This window comes from Lynx rufus, unplaced genomic scaffold (genome assembly GCF_022079265.1).
Source record: "Lynx rufus isolate CCGP_SWC_20201006 ecotype Redwood Valley unplaced genomic scaffold, mLynRuf1.p SCAF_2, whole genome shotgun sequence".
NCBI lineage: Eukaryota > Metazoa > Chordata > Mammalia > Carnivora > Felidae > Lynx > Lynx rufus.
Genome location: NW_025814834.1, coordinates 197,456,077 through 197,473,275, shown reverse-complemented (window position 1 = coordinate 197,473,275; position 17,199 = coordinate 197,456,077). Strand labels below are relative to the sequence as shown.

Here is a 17,199-nt window from a genome sequence, read left to right as displayed (position 1 = left end):
CGTCTCCTCCACAGAATGTGACTGTCATGGGGGCAGGAGTCTTGTCCAGCTTGTTGTATCCCCGGTGTTTGGAAGAGTTTTCAGCACACAGGAGGGCCTCAATACATATTTGTCAAATGAATGAATGTGGTTTGAGGTGCGCATCCCCAGTACAGGTCCAGCTGTCTGCATTTATTGGGCATTTAGCCCATTGTATCGTAACTAGTCCTCCTGTCTGTCCCTAGTGCATCCCCATATTAGCCCAAGTCCAACGGGGGCGGGGGGGCCCTTACCATTCCCCGCTCTATTACCCCCTGCGTACATCAACAGCCCGACACTAAGACGGGGCTCAAGGAAGTTTGCTTTGTGGATGAAAGCCTCTGAGCAGGGCCCAGTTTTCCCAGTCACCTTGCACTGCGAGCGATGCCAGGGAGCTGACTTACCTGTTCACCCTCACCTCCCTCCCACTCACTCAGCTCATTGCCCTCAGAAAACATCTAGTCCGACTAATTTTATAGACTAGGTAGCAACATGGGAAGATGATCATGATGCCTCTCTAAAGGAAGAATGCAGAAAACAAAATTACCTTTGCTTCCTATCCCTTATTCACGTGACAAATATTTGAGCAACTACTATATCCAGGCACTGTTGAGGCACGGGGGATACAGCAGAAAACAAGACAGACAGTCCATGCCCACGGGGCTCCTCCAGTGTAGCGGGGGAGAGAGATAATTAGCAAGGGAAATAACAAAACAACCAGGTAATTAAGGATTATGGTCTGTGCTCTAGAGAAAATAAAGCAGTGTGGGACGGCGGGGCGGTGGGGGGCAGGGGGGAGTTGGGGTAGGGTGGTCAGGGAAGGCTTTTCTCCTTTGAGCTGCCACCTGAGATGACACACAGCCACAGGGTGAGGAAGAGCCAGCCTCGGAAACAGGAGTTGGACAGGAAGCCAGGAGCGGCCTGGGCTGTGATGGCAGAAAGCTCACACAGAACATAATGGCTGGCACTTGGGTAAAGACGGAAGTCGCAAGCTGAAACCAGAGGGGTAGGAGGAGGAAGGAGCCTGGGTCCCTGATGACTGTGGGGTGCACTGCTCAGGGATGAGCTAGGAAGCTGCCCCCCCCCCAAAAAAGCCCCTGATTTATAGTGTTGGCCAATTTCTGTGGTGTAAATACTCCCACCAAAGCCCATTTCAAGGGATCAATGTGAGGTCACCAGGCACAGTCAGCTCACAGGCACTAGAGCAAGCTGGCTCCAGCACACCGCTGCCCCAGGGGCCTTTCCTCCAGGCAGGTTTTATGGGAGAGAGAAGCACAAGACAGAAGCAGCGTACCATCTAATTGCAGCTGCTTAGTCAGGTGTCTGTTATGAATGGCCAAGAGTCATTCCTAACAGGTCCATGCGCATCTGAGTCATTGGAGCAGACAAATCTCATTCACCTAAGTGTGAAGAATGATCGCTCCTTGGGCCCTCCCTGACAGCCCCGGGTCTGGCCGGCTTGGGATGTGGCTAACACGCAGATATTCGGAGGGATGAGCCGGGTACGCCGATCCCCTGCCTTGGTGTCCTCATGGGTTCACGTAAGACTCGGGTCCACATGAGACTCAGCTCCCCAAGCGGCTTCTCAGAGTCTCAGAAAACTGCTCTGGAGGCAGAGTTGCTCACATTGCAGAGGGTACCCCAGGAACTTGGGACAAATCACTCCCTGCTTCCAGGGCTGAGGAACAAGGGGAACAGGCCTGCCCCTTCCTCCTGGACCCCAGGAGAACGGAACGCTCCCTTGCCCATTCCAAACCCGTGCGGAGGCCTCCTTGGGCCCACATGGTGCTGTGGCAGCAACAGGCAGAGGGATGAGGGACAAGTCCCAACCCATGATGCCTCAGGAGGGTGCACATGAGTTGGGGGAAGACAGGGACACACACGTTACCATGGCAGAGAATGCTGGAATAGGGTTAGGAGAGACCAAACCTGCTGCTCTTCCCATGGGCCCATCTCAGTGAAGGCCGCCCCCACCCCCACTGCCATCCAAGCGAGAAATGAAGGTGTCATCCTTGCCACTGTCCACCAACCGATGCGATCAGTCATCAGGTTTGGCTTGCAATCTGTTCTCTCCTCTCTACACCCACTGCGTCTGGTTTGGTTTTCACCCCTGCTTTTCTGGACTGTGACCCTAGGCTCTTCTCTGCCCCTGCATTCTCCAAGTGCCCCTGGAGTGACTGCTATACGGGACAGATCTGTCCATGCTTCTCCCCCATACCCCACTGCAGGATTTCCATGTTGTCTGGGAAGACGGGCACAGAGCCCGAGCATGGCACTCAAGGCCTTCACCACTGGCTCCAACTTCTTCTCCAGCCTTATCTCTCAGTCTTGTCCCGCACTGTCCAATACGGCAGCCACTTGCCACGTGTAGCTATTAAAATGAAAATGATTTGAAATTACATAAACCTGAAACTCAGTTCCTCAGTTGCACGGAGGTATTGGGTTGCCCATTTTCAAGTGCTCAATAGCCACATGTCAGCAGTGGCTACTGTCTCAGCACAGATGCGGAGCACCAGGAACCATCTGGCCAAACCCTCTGGATTTCTTTAACAGGAAACTGAGGTCCGAGGAAAAGGACTGACTGACCCACGGCCACACAGCTGACAGAGGAGAACCAACCAGAAAACTGACTGCCAGCAGAAGTGACACAGAAAACAGGAAGCTGTTGATAAACTCTTGAGTGGTAGGACTATGGCTCTGGAGAAGGGCAGAGGCGAGGTTTGGGCTCACGGGGCACAGGTCACCTAATTCTCACAACAACCTCATGAGGTTCGTGCCTTTATCATCTCTGTCTCACGGAGGGGGAAATAGAGGCTCACAGAGGTCAGACAGCCTGCCTAAGGTCACATGGCCCCATTTCCAAATCTGTAAAGTGCAGCTTAATACCAGTGCCGGCTCCGTGGTCGGGAGGATTAGGTCACTTAATTCATAACCTGACAGGACGCACAGGATGTACTCAGTCACTCTTCATTGTTGTCACTCTCATCATAATCATCCCAATTACATGTGAAATAGGGAGTCAGAACTGGCAGAGCGGCCAGGAGAGGGTTTATTTCTGATGGAAAGCCCAGGGAAGATGGACGGACGGGCAGGGTTCCTTCAGATCTCCTGGGTGGGGCCTGAGCATCCCAGGTGGAGAGACTAGTCGGGTAGGGGCACCCCTGGTGTTGTGCAGGAAGTCGGGGGGGGCAGTTGGGGATGATGGGAGCTAGGTATGGACAGGTGGGTGGGGTCACGAGCTGGAAAGGCCAGCGGGGCTCGCTGGGGCCCGAGTAGGAGGTGGAGGAGCCCTTGAAGGTCAGCTTGGCGGAGGAGGACTCTGACGGCCCCATCAGAGCAGGGGGGAGTCAGGAGGGACAAACGTCAGAGGGCAGAGCCACATCTCTGTACCCCTTCCACTGGACAGGGAGCAGAGTCAGGGCTGGTGGACAATTATGCAAATGTCAGCTGAGAGGCTCTGGGCTCCCATAGGTTTGGAGAGGCCAGGACTGGGGCAGCAACTGTGGGGATAGAGAGCCAGGGCTCATATGCTCCCAAGGCCAGACCTCCCCTCCCGTGGGGTCACCCCAGCCTAGAAAACAAAGCTGCTGCCGGAAGCCGTCTCCTGTCGGCTTCAGGGACCTTTCTCACCCCTGTCACCCAGCCGAGCTGCCCAGTGGAGACAGCATGAGCTCTGGCATCAGAAAAAGCTGAAGTTTGAATCCCGGCTGTGTGACCGTAGGCATATCACCTCTTCCGCTCTCAGGGCCCACTTCTCAGAGCCTAATATGTCAAATGGGGATCAGAGCCACTGGGCCAGGGTGGTGTCAGCACAAGCAGGTGCCCAGGCCCCTCCCCTCCTCTGAGCTCCGGTATTGCTGCCTCTCCTGCTGTGGCCCAAGGACGCCAGAAGTCTTAACATGGCAAACTGAACTTGCCTCTCCTTTTTCCTCTCCCCCATCCCTCCCCTATGCCTAGAACCCCTGGTGCTCTTGTTCTCCTGACAGCTCTGAACTCTTGTATGTCCTCTCTCTTTGAGCCCCGGGCCCTCCCCGTCCAACCAACCAACCCAACCGACCGCAGTCTCTCTCAAGGCCTCCTGGCCTGCTCCTCCTGCCCCCAGGCTCTCCTAGTCCTCCAACTGCACACTGCCCATAATGCAGACCTGACCAGGCCCCAGCGGCCAGCTCAAACCTGTTCCTGGCTCCCTAGCATCTCGAGAACAAATCCAAGCTCCTTGGAGTGGGGGATGGTGGCCCGCTCCTTTCTGAGCCGGGCAAACCTCACTTTCCCATTCTGGTCTCGCCCCATACACCCTTCCCTCCAACCACAGCTAACCACCTGCTCGCCTCCGTGCCTGTCCCTGGTCTGAGACCCTGAGTCCGAGTTCCAGTTGCAGCCACACTTATTGGTTATGTGGCAGTAGACCCAGTTTCTGAGCCTTGGTTTCCTCACTTGTATAACAGGGCACTCACAGGGTTGCTCTGATTAAGTGACCGTGCCAGCCAAAGCACTGAACCTGCCCCTGGCACTCTGCACCCAGGCGATGGTGGCCGTGGGTGTGTTTATTCCTTCTGTCTGTAATGTCTTCTCTGATCTCAGGACTCCGTTCAACTGTCAGCTTCACAGAGGCCTGGACAACTCTCCGTGACAGCCAGAGGAGCCTGGGACGTGACCTCGAAGCTTATAGGCCTGTCTCCCAGAACCACAGAGGGGACAGCTCTCTCCTGGGCCCGGCATGGGGCCTGGCCCTCAGTTGCCCCCAGCAGGAGGGATGACGGGAGGAATTATTGAATGCATCCCTGAATGCAAGATGGAACCCCTCTCCAAACCCTCCACACCCATCTCAAGCGTCCAAGCGGAGCTCAAAGTCCAGAGGGTAAATGATGCCGTGTAAATACTGGACTGAGTCTGGGGAGCAGTCAGCGTCCCCTTCTGTAAGGCAGGGAGAGGATGGAGCTGGGTGGTTTCTGACGCCCTTCCCCACTCGGGTGCTCCCTGAGGCAGTTAGGATGTTGGTGAGGAGGGTGAGCTCTGAGCCAGACAGACCGGAGCCTGAGTCCCGGCTCGTGGCTCCCACTTGCGTCCGTCTCGCGTCCTCCCACACCCACTCCATCTTGGGCAAGTCACTGCCCCTCTCAGCTTCCATGTCTTCATCTGTGAAACGGTGCTTGGCCCCAGTCCCACGCAAGGAGTAGGGAAAGGAAAAAGGAGTTGCTGTCCATAATAGCACCTGGCACACAACAAGTGCCTGACGAACTTTGGCTAGTGGTTTTTTGAGTTGTTCTTATTTCCATTGTTGTCACTCCCTACCAGATCCTTTGCTTTCTGTAAAATAAATGTCCTGCCCTTCCCCCTCCTCCCCCCCCCCCCCAATTCAAGTTTCTACACTGTGGCCTGTGCCTGGCCAAGGTGTCCTGGATGAACACGGCATTCCTGGAGGCCCACAGACACCTGTGAGGAGGGAAGCAGAGATGCCAACAGCAAGCCTTGGGTTTGACTCGCTGCCAGCCTCGCCCCCGTGGAGGCTGCTGTCTGTACATAAATCCTGTCCTCTCCTGGGAAAAGTAATGGCAGAGGCTGCTTCCCCAGGACACAAACACCCTGTCCGCGGCACAAAATAAAGTGACTTCGCATCTGTTACCTGCTTGGGTAGACAGCAACTCTCTCTCCCTCTTTGCACGTCAAGTGGACGGTCTGGGTCTTACTCTCCCACATTGGGAAAGGATGAGAGAAGGCAGTACCTTCCGTTCAGCTGGAAGAAGCTGGAGCCAGGATTTGAACCCAGTCCCCTGACCCTGCTCTTTGTCCCCCTGTGGCTGCATCTCTGGGTCACCACGCCCAGCTTATCAGGGCTCCCATCCAAGGCTGATCCAGCACCGTCTCCTTTGGCATGACAGAGGCCTTGGGAAAGGCTCCAGTGGTCACATGAGGCCGGGAGGGGGTGGCTGGGACTGAATGCGATCCCTTCTCTGGAGGCATGGGAGCTGAGGTCTCAGGCCAGAGAGCCGGATGCACGTCTGACCAAGATGACATCCAGCCACCTGCCCTCGGTGCATCAGCTGGCACAGTGTCCTTAGCCTGACCCTGTGTTGACTACTTGAAATACAAAGACAGGCAGTGTCGGCGGGAGGGGGGGGTGCGGGGGGGGACAACTACCTGGCCCTCAGAGGCAGCTTGGAGGCCATGAGTGGCCCAGTCAGACTGGCTTCTAATCCTGCCTCTGCCATTTCCCAGCTGGGTGACTGAACGAGGCCCTGAATTCCTCAGAACATGTTTCTTTATCTGTAAAAGCAGCAAATTACAGCACCCACTTGACGGGGTGTTTTGAAGATTAAATGAGGTAATATAACAAAAGCGCTTAGTATAGTCCCAGGCAATGGGCTAGGGCCCAATGAGTATTGGCTGAGAAGCCCCAGACCCTTCTGAGATGGGGATCCCTCCCTCCCTTTTGCTCTGCGGTCCAGTGCTTAGCAGTGAAAAGAAAAAAAGGGGGGAACGCATGTACACATGTATACACACACTCACGTGCTATTCACACAATAAAAATTCTGAAGAATTACAAAGCAGTCCTAATCATGCTTTTCCATAGGGTGAGACTATGGGGGGACTTTAACTTTTACATTATATAACTCTGTTTATTGTGTTAATTTTACAATCAGATACAATAAAGATATCTAAAAATGGTTGTGTACTACTCTGTGCCAGGCACAGTATCAGGCACTTTTGATTCCTCACCCTTAGAATACCCTTCCCAGGAAGGCCATATTATCCCCATGTTATAGATGAGCAGGTGGAGGCTTAGAGAAGTGAAGTGACCTGACCAAGGACACAGAGCTCATCAACGATGATGCCAGGATCTGACCCCAGTATTGGAATCAAGTTCAAAGCAATTCTGCTTGGCAGGTCAGGGAAAGCTTCACAGAGGACGTGATCTCTGAGCTGAGCCTCGAAAGCCGATTAGGGCTTCTCTAGGTCAGGGTTCTCAACCAGGGATGATTTTGACCCCAGGGGACATTTGATAAAGTCTGGAGACATTTTTGGTTGTCACAGCATGGTAGGGGGTGGGAGGATGGGGAGGGGGGGTAGTGCTACTGGCATCCAGTGGTTAGAGGCCAGGGATACTCCTACACATCCTGCAGTGCACAAGACTGCCTTGCACACAAAGACTTATCTGGCCCCAAATGTCAATAGTGCAGAGTATGACCTAACATGCTAGAGCTGTCATTTATTGAGTGCTTACTATGTGCTGAATGCAGTACTAAGTTCTTGCAAATGTCATCTTATTTAATCCATCCCCACTGCTGTCAATGAGGGATGGTAAATAACTTTTCTGAGTTTCCACTGCCAGAAAATGGTAGCACCAGGATTGAAGCTGCCCAAGTACAAAGCCAGAGTTCTTAACCTTTCTGCTCTGCTACCTCCAGGATTTATAATAAATGTAAAAGCTCCAGGCCAACCGCTAGGTGGGATGTGAGGAGAGTCCAGCTGAGCCCAGGCACAGCCTCCTCTGGCCTCTGGCCTTGGGCAAAGTCCCCTCCCTCCTCCTCGGCCAGCCGTTTCTCCATCTGTCAAGTGAGGGCTGCACCAAAAGATCTCCAAGGCCCTGGCAGCTCTGAGTCAGTTAGTTTCCAGGAGAGGGGCCCAAGCCCTGGTTCTAGGAACCGTGGGACAGAACCACCAGCAGCTGGGAGAGGAGAGGGTGTGCTGGGTAGGCTCAGCTTCATTCCCAGCGCACAAATAGCTAATGAGCCCCACTTCCCCACAAGGAGAGAGAGGCAGGTGGGGTGGGGAGTGGCCCGAACCTCCCCCAGGAGCTTACCTCTCCAGTGGGCAGGGATGTTTCTCTGCCACCTTCTTGCCAAGCCCAAAGGAGGCACCAAAGCAAGGCCTCCTTCTCTCGCAAGGAAGGCAGGTCTGGACATTTGCCCAGCTGGGTACGTGAGTTCTCTCAGGTAGAAGGAGAAGGGATGGGAATGCATGCTGACCCAGCCCCTGCCCTGTGCCAAGCATTGCAAACAGCAGGCCCACCTCAGGTCAGCCTCCTAAAATCCTGGGAGGAAAGAATCACTGTGACCCCATTGTACCGGCCAGGGCATCAAGGCTTACATGAAGGGACTTGTCGAGTCACACACTGGCAGCGCTGAAGGAAGGTTTGGAACCCAAGACTATCCGACCACAGGACAGTACATACTAGAAGGTAGGTGAGTGGCCCTCCTGTTCTTTTCACCCAGGAGTAAGAGTGTTTCACTAACATTTGGAGAAAAGATATATTTAATTTCTCCTGCATTCCCCAGGACATGGAATGGACTGCAAAAAATCAAAACACAATAGTTCTGAATTCTTGGTTTGCAAACAGAGGAACCCAGGCTCAGAAGGCAGAGGGCTCTCCAGTGAGAAAGTCAGACAGAGGAGAGGCTGAGTGATGGAGGAGGAATCTGCCCTGGGGCAGGCTGAGCTTTCTAGTCTGGCTCTCATTGTCTGATAGTGTGGCTTTGGGGAAGTTACATTAACCTCTCCGGACCTCAGTCTCCATATCTATTATAAGGATGAGGTTGGACAGATAGTTTCAAACAGACTCCCTTCAAACCCCACAACCTGCACCAAGCTATGTCAAAGGTTCTCTCCTCCGTTTATGGGACCTCGCAGATGGGAGAGGTGGGGCTACAAGGGCCTGGCACAAAAGACTCTGGAGGTGGAGGGCCCATGCCAGCCTGGGCAAGCTCCCAGAGCCCCCAACTCTTGCTCTCCATCCTCACAGAGCCAGACTGGGAGGGAGTCAGTAATGGTTTGGGGATGAAAGGAACAGGGCGGGGAGGGTGGTAAACATGGGACCATTTCTCCCAGGCCAAGGGTCATCCGTGGGTATCTACTAAGTGCAGGTTGACTTACAGAGACTTATGTACAAGCATAGGGGGAGGGGGCTTCCTACAACATAGGGGAAAGTAGTTATTTAATTCCTGCTTAAGCATCTCAAGGGTCAGGGAGCTCAGTCTCCGCCAAGTTAGCCCACTGCATATTCAAAAAATGTTTGAGTGAAAAATCTTCTGCTTCTAAAGGCTCCACAGTCTGGGCCAGCTCAGGCCAGAATTAGTCATTTATTATTCAAACTTTACTGATATGTACTGATGTGCCAGGCTTTGGGGCCATAGATATGATGAATAAGAGACTTCCCCTGCTCTTTGGGAACTGTGTGCTAGACTGGTCAAGGCCAAAGAAACGGGACTGCAGGATTGAAACAGTTTAGGTTGAGAAGATTCTAGGCTTCCAGGCTGAAATAAGCTTGGGTGCCATTTTATTAAACACAGTAAAATGGGTATGTTTGCTACAAGATTTCTCCAAAACCTTTAATATGCAAAATGTACATGAAGAATCCTCCAAGGGAGGTAGAGATAATATACTATATTTTCCCAATATACCTGATCTTGGAACACTACTTTTTAAAACATCATACTTATTAACAGAAGATATTTACAGAAATGTAGCTCTAATGCAATTGTTTTTCCCTCTTTTGGCTGGGGGAGCTTGGGAAGGCTTACACAGAGAGGACATTTGAGCAGGGCTTTGAGAGTTGAATAGGAGTTGGTCTGTTTCGATGGGAAGGTTTGAGGGAGATCAGTTATAGTCTTAGGCTGACTGAACTCAGGTTACCCCTGCATATACTGTTTCATTTAGTCTTCAAAGGTCTTGATGAGGCCAAGGAGGTCATCAAAAGCTCTTGGAGACTCTTAGAGGTCCATCCCCCTCCCTTTTCTTGAATCACCTCACCTTAGGGTCTTATTTTCCAAATCTTGAGTCTTAAGTCCTGTTCCCACTGTCAACCTGGCCCCTGGTTTAAACCCAAAATAGTTCTTACAGTATCTGGACTTGATCCCATCTTTAACCCCTCAGACACCTTGGCCTAGCCAAACTCATCCTCTTGGTACCCAAACTCATCCTCTCAGAAGTTTGGGGATGACCATAACTTAGGCTCTCTCTCAGATTTAACTCTGACTTGCCCAGCACAATTTAGTCCTGGTACTATCCCCTAAGGTCTTGGTGCACACCTGATTGAGTCTTGCCCCATTGTGCCCCAAGTCGGTCCCTCAGCTACTCCAAATAGTCCTGACCCATTCCCGGATGGCAGTCCCACCCCCTGTCTAGCCCATTCCCATCTGTTTGTCCCGAAGCATTCATTTGTGGTCCCTGCTTCCAGGTCCAGGCCGCATGGGCCCTGACAGTGGCCCTGCTCTTGCCCAGCTCTGATCCTTCCCCGTCCCCAACCTTGCCCTGAGCCCGTACCTGGGCCAGCTCTGATCTCATTTGTCCCAGCCGTAACACCCTGTGGGTGACCTCTCCCCAACCACGGACCCACCCCCACTTAGAGTCTGTCTCAGACCCCTCCGGATGCAGAGGGCCCTAGGCCCCGCCTCCAACAGTCCGCCCTCTCGCCGCGGCCCCGCCCCGTTCCCGTCCCGTCCTAATTCTGATAGGGCCTTGACCCTGCCGGCGGCCCCGCCCCATGACAATTCCGACTTGGCCCAGCCCTAACCCCGCCCCCGGCCCGGCCCTGGCCCCGCCCCCGCCCCCGCCCCCGGCCGGCCGGGCTGCTCACCTGCAACTCCTCGAAGGCATCATCGATGCCGGTGACCTGGTGCTGCTCGTGCAGCGCGGGCTCGTCGCAGAAGAAGCAGAGCAGCGCGCGGTCCGTGAGGCAGAAGAGCTTGACCTTGTCGTGCGCCTGGCAGGGTCGCGCGGCGCGGCGCGCGTTGAGGATGGCGTCCAGCGGGAAGGCGCTGTAGCGCTCCACGATGTTGGCCAGCTTGAGGCTGGGCGCGAGCGCGGGCTCGGCGAACGTGCGCCGGCACTCGGGGCAGTCGCGGGCGCCCTGCGCCTCCTGCCTCACCCAGTGCTCGGTGATGCAGCGGCGGCAGAAGTAGTGCTCGCAGCCCAGGCTCACCGGGTCCTGGTAGATGCTCAGACAGATGGAGCAGAGCAGCTCGTCCTTGAGGCTGCACGCCATGGCGCTGGGGGCGGCGGAGAGGGGCCCTGAGATGCAGGGGGGCTGCTGAGAGAGCGCGGCGCTGTCGGGGGCAGCACCGAGAGATGGGTGCGGGGAGCAGGTGGCGAGAGGCAGGAGTAACAGCCACAAGAGAAGGAAGGGGGCCTGTCCGGGAGGGAGGGGGGCACGCGAAGAAGAGGTGCAGGGTAGACACTAGCCGGCGTGCGAGTCCAGAAAGGTGGTCTCGAGGTAGTGGGTGACTCGGAGCGATGGGTGCTGGAGGGTGGGGGTCGTAGGTGTATGAGGGAAGGGGCTCTGGCAAGGAGGTTCTAGAGGAAAGGACAGTCTGAAAGGGTGGGCACTGGGAGAAGAGGATCCAGGAGGGGGCGGAGGCCTTAGGGGGGCTGAAATCCCGGGATGGGTGCAGTGGGGGGAGGGGGAGAAGCTGGGATGGGGAATTCTGGGGAAGGGGGAAGCCAGCTGCGCCGCGGCTGTGCGTGGCAGAGGAGAGGAGGGGTGCGAGCACGCTCAGCTGCCCGATCCCGGCCCCAAGACCCTGCCCCGCGTTGCCCCTTACCCTGCCGGCTCAGCGGCCACTGCTCCGGTCCGAGCGCAGCCTCTCAACCCGGAACCAGCCGTGCGGGAGCAGCCGGCGGCAGTGACTCCCTCCCCGCCCCCGCGGGCCGGGCCCGGGCGACTCCGCCCCTGCGGCGGGCGGGGGAGAGGAGAGGCGGGGCCAGGCCTCCAGCCTGCGGACCCCCTCCCCGCCCCCACTGTTCCCCTACTCCGCCGGGGACCGAAACCCAGCTGTTCCTTCAGGATCCGCTCACGGAACAAGAGGCACGTCTCGCTTACGGTCCCTGCGGCGGGTGAGGACAGCTAATTTAAGAGGATAACGAGTAAACAAGGAGCATCTTTCTGGATCATCGACTTGAAGATTTGGGAAAAATAATATGTTTTATTAAAACAAACAAGGATATGTTTATCATGTAATCTCTATAGAACACAACTTTTGCATAAAACGTAAAGATACACTCGAGAGAAATGCCCTGCTTGCTTAGAGCAAGTTCAACATTTCCTCTTCACTTTCTTAAGGAGTGCTTGGAGGAGCTGGCTACTGTCTGACCCAATGAGTTGCCTCCATTCAGCAAACATTTCCGGAGTGCTATATTTGTGTGTGTGTGTGTGTGTGTGTGTGCGCGCGCGCGCGCGCGCGCGCGCGCGCCGAGGGTGGGGGAGAGGGTGGAGCTGGAGAGAAGGAGAGAGTAATAGGAGACCTTATCTTGTATGCCAGATGGAGAGGGGATAAGGGATTTCTAGATAGAGGAGACAGCCTATGCAAAAGCACAGAGGCGTGAAAAGAGAGGCACTTTGAGGCAAGTGCAAGTAGTTCTGCAGTGTTGGGGTTGGGGAGGGGAAGGCAACGAGTGGAAGGTGTTGAGGGTCATGGTAAAGGGTTTCCTGAAGGCATTGAGCTTTCAAGTAGGGGCATGACTTGGTCTGATGTAGGTGTCAAGGAGTCAAGGAGATGCCCACAGCAAGGTGAAGAAGGCAGGGACTCTTTCTGATCTGTCTGCACATGCGCAGTGCTTGGTACACGGTAAAGGTGTGTAGATGAATGAGAGCAGTAAGATTGTCGACTGCAGGAAGAGAGACTGGCCCCAGTTAGGTCACTGTTGTCATAGTGCCTGCAGGAGACCTGAACTGGGGCCATGACATTGGGGAAGGAGAGAAGACTATAGGGTATTGAGAGTATAGACACTATGGAATTTAGTAATGGAGCATGGCTCCCCACTTTCTGCCTTCTCCAGAAAAGTCTTCACTGGAGTTAAACTTCGTTGAGGTACAATTTAAGAAACAGTTTGAATTTACTTCTCTGCTGTTTACATTACGTTCCCTCCCTCACACGACCACCTACCCGGTCCGGTGTCTCCATCATTGCCAGAAACAAGTTGGTACCTTAATGCGAAGACTTTTTCTTGCAGTCGGAGTCTGATTTTGCTCAGGTGGGTCTCTTCCCCAAGTGACCAAGGGAAGGATGACCCCAGCCCAGTCTGGCAGTTAAGTCCCTTTTGGTCCAACTCCATTGTGGTGGTTGCATTCCTCTTGCCAGTGATACTTTGGGCTCGGACATGTAGATCTGGCCTGAAAAACCAGAGGGCAAGCCTATGGTGGGGAGGTGACTTCTGCTGAGGGTCTCTTCCCTTTCAAAAGCACTCTGCCCCCTTTGCTGATTGTGGATGTGTTTGGTGGTGATGCTCGGAGTTGCCACAGTTTACTTGCTCCCACTCTGAGGATGCAGCCAACGCATGACTGAGGTGGGGGGAGTCCAAGGGAAGAAGGGCTGGTGCTCTGAAGTAGAGCCTAGACCTTTGGATATATGAGGTGGCCCACCTTATTGCTTAAGCAAGTTTAATAATTGTGTGCTGTCACTTGGCAAACAAAAGAATCCCAAATAATATACTGATATGCACCCCCAATATTTTTTTGTAAGGAGGGCGAGGTATAGATTATTGAAGCATTTGAAGCGAAATGAAAAAAAGCCTTGATGACAGGTGGATGGGCTTCAGTTATTCCACATGTAATCTATCCCCCTCTTCTATAGCAATATAGTAGCTGGCCACATAGCTGGTCTGCTGGAGACCGCACTTCCTAGTTGCTATTGCTGCCGAGCGTGGCTTTGTGACTAAGTCCTTTCTAATAGAACGTAAATAGAAACAGTGCTTAAGGCACTGGGGCTTTTGCTCTGCCATGCTCCATTTCCTCTTCCCTCGAGGTGGAACACAGATGTGCCAGGGACCCAGCTTCCATAATGCTTCAAAGGGGTTGACAAAGCAAAAATAAGGAAGGAGGCTGGGTTCTGAATGACGACACGGAGTGGAACCACTCACCAACGTGGACTAGAGAAAGACAAATAAACGTCCACTTTGGATAAGCCGTTGTATTTCGGGTCTATTTCTTGCAGCAGCTTGGCCTAGCCCATGCTATCCCGTAGCTGTTTTCAGAAGCTCTGATACTATGTTAGCTACTGCCTGAATCTTTTCAAGTAGCTAAGTTCCTCTTGCTCTGTAGCTGCAACCCCTTCCCAAGTGTGGGGAATATGGTCTTCTCTGGAAATAATTTCAGGAAAAAAAGTTGTTTTGAAAACTATCCAAGAGATCTTGTTGAGTGGAAAACACACACACACACACACACATACACACACACACACACACTGAGACACAGACACACAGTCACACGCATGCACACAGGCATTATCTGCCTAGGAGAAATCTGTAAAACTCTGCAGGAGTTCCAGCGGTGTTTATCTATGGGCCAGGATAATGGAGGGGACTTGAACTTTTACATAGTATGCGTAGCCCTATTTACTATTTAATTTTGTAATCAGAAAAAATAAGTACACAGTCAGATGTCAATGTCATTCTTCATGATTTCCTTATTTGCAAATGTACCTGCTTGTAAATTGATCTGTAACCCCAAATCAATACTTGAGGAACTTCTGCAGTCATTTAAGGATCTACGCACGCGCAGAGTACTGACCCTTTCGACTTGTCTGACACTCGTGTTCTCAGCTAAGGTCCAACAAGGTGACCAGGGGATATTCTGCCTTCTTGTTTCAGCCCTCCTGCCGTAAACAAGTGTCTTTGTCATGGTGTATTCAGTGCCATGTTTTCATCATTTTTTGTGCGCTTTGTTGGTGATGTTGCTGTTTAAACTGGCCCCTGAGGGTCGCACTGAAATGCTGGCCAGTTCCTAAACCCAGGAGGGCCGTGTTGAGCCTTAGGGAGAAAACACGTGCATGTGGTAGATGAGCTTCCTTCCGGCCTCAGTTACGGTGCTGTTGGCCACGAGTTCAATATTAATGAATCAACAGTGCATATTAGATATGGTGTCTTTAAACAGAAACATACATAAAACGAGGTTATGCATTGATTGGCTGATGAAAATGTGGCCGGAGGCTCGCAGGAACCTAACGCTGTATTTCCTCAAGGGGCAATGATTCTTCCTATTTCAATCTTTATGGCAACTTTAGAGAACCCAGCTACCATGAATAACGAGTGGACTGTATTTAAAATTGTTGTGTTTAGGGGCGCCTGGGTGGCTCAGTCGGTTAAGCGTCTGACTTCCGCTCAGGTCATGATCTTACGGTTCGTGAGTTCGAGCCCTGCGTCGGGCTCTGTGCTGACAGCTCAGAGCCTGGAGCCTGCTTCAGATTCTATGTCTCCCTCTCTCTCTCTCTCTCTGCCCCTCCTCCGCTTGTACTCTGTCTCTCTCAAAAATACATAAACATTAAAAAACATTTTTTTAATTGTTGTGTTTAACGGCATCCACCAGGACAAGGACCAACAGCCATGTCCCTTTCCATGCAGATACCTACCTCCGGTTCAGGTTTACTCAGAGCAGGAGGGGCAAGATAATGAGCATTAACTGAGCCTCTCCTGTGTGCCAGGCGCTGTGCCTGGTGTTTCATGGCGTGGTTTCATTTAATCCTCACCACTGCCATCCAGACTGGCTGTTTTTCTCCCCCTTTGCAGATAAGGACACTGTGGCTCAGAGGGGTGAGTTACTCGCTCAGAGCCAGGCCAAGTAGGAGGCACAGGCTTCTCCACCCAGAGCCGCTGGAGAAGATTTCATGGTGTGCAGCCTGGAACTGGGCCAGATCTGGGCCCTCAGCTCCATCCAGTGGAGCCCCTCCCCATTCCAAACCCTTGCCTGTCTCCTCAAGCCCTGCAGATTCGCCCCTGCTCCCTTCTCTGTGGGGGACCTTGCCTTCCACTCCAAGAAGAAAATAGAGCCCCTCTCTGGGGACTTCTCAACTTCCAGTCTCCTTCAGCCTGTCAACTCAGCTATAGAAATACCTCAAGTCCTCTGTGAAATGAGGCAGAGTGTAATATAAACAAATGGATGAAGTCAATGCATTTATAACTTTATTCATCCTCACTTCCTTCCCCCTCGCCTGAGGGTGAAGTGTGCCTTCTGTTCAAAATGAATTCCTCCACCTGGGTCCAGGTCCAATCCCCTCAGACCTCCTCTGGGACCCAACTCCTTCAATTATCCCCCTCTCCACTGTCTTTGTGTCTCCGCTGTCAGCATTGGCCTCTTTCCCTCAGCCAGTGAGCACACTCAGGTTACTCTTCTAACAGCACCGTTCACGGTCCCCACACCTATATAGCTCCCACCTCATTTCCCAGCCTTAAAAATTTTTTTAAACATTTTTTAAATGTTTATTTATTTTTGAGAGAGAGAGAGAGAGAGAGAGCAAGTGGGGGAGGGGCAGAGAGAGAGAGGGAGACACAGAATCCGAAGCAGGCTCCAGGCTCCAAGCTGTCAGCACGGAGCCCAACGCAGGGCTCGGACCCAAGAACCTCAAGATCATGACCTGAGCCCAAGTCCGCTTAACCAGCTGAGCCACCCAGGTGCCCATCCCCTGCCCCCCACACCCTCCCCTGCCATTCATCAGCCATGACAGCTTGGCTCTGCTCCCTGCCACTCACTGAGGTCGGTAATAATCTCCTAATTGCCAATTAAAGAGAGCTGCTAATACACAGTTGCTACTGCAGAAGAACAAAACACAGAGAAAAATTAAAAGGAAAGTTGAAATATTCATGATTACACCACCTAGAAAGAGCTATTATCAATACTTGTTTATATCCTTATAGACCTTTTCACCTGTTTTACATGTGTGTGCGTGCACACACAAGGGAGGAGGAGGTGGCAGGAGAGAGAGAGAGAGAGAGAGAGGGAAAGGGAGAGAGATTTTTTTAAAAAAATTCAAATGAGTTCACTCTCTAAATCATTGCTTTTCAAAGCCTGGTCCTTGAACCAAATGCATCTTAGCATTGGTTATTCCAAGAGCTGACCTTGAGATAAGGAGTGGAGTGAAAATAGTTTATTTGGGAAGTGTAAGCAACACTGAGAAAGTGATCCAGGGAAGGGGAGGGCGCGCTGTAATGCAGCACTGTTAAGTCAGCTAGCACAGCGGGTAACTGCAGATTTTAATTTTAGAAAAACCATTATTGTATCCTCTGGTAGAAGCATTCTCCCCCTGGCCTTTGAGAACTAAGATCTCTAGGCTTAAGGGTTTGGGGTAGAAAGCATAAATTTATCAAGCAGGACAGTGAGAACAAAGGTGAAAGAGGCCACTTCCTTTGTTTCCAGACCTGTATATTCTACTGATCAGGGAAATAGCATTTATATAATGGCTATTGGCTCAAAGTATA

At 52.7% G+C, this 17,199-nt stretch overlaps 1 protein-coding gene across 2 annotated transcripts in view; it reads right to left on the bottom strand.

Moving 5' to 3' along the window:
* Positions 1–11,597, bottom strand: part of TRIM62 (tripartite motif containing 62) — a 31,017-nt gene extending 19,420 nt beyond the window's left edge. Inside the window, exons 1-2 of one of the 2 annotated variants that reach the window (XM_047082898.1) lie at positions 11,556–11,597; positions 10,592–11,025 (exon numbers count right to left, since the gene is read on the bottom strand). In XM_047082898.1, the coding sequence (XP_046938854.1) occupies positions 10,592–10,999 (408 nt within the window). In that variant the 5' untranslated portion in view covers positions 11,000–11,025; positions 11,556–11,597. Of the gene's footprint in view, positions 1–5,838; positions 5,893–10,591; positions 11,026–11,555 lie in introns of those variants that run through there. The other variant, XM_047082899.1, reaches the window with a different exon arrangement.
* Between the last annotated feature and the right edge of the window lie 5,602 nt (positions 11,598–17,199).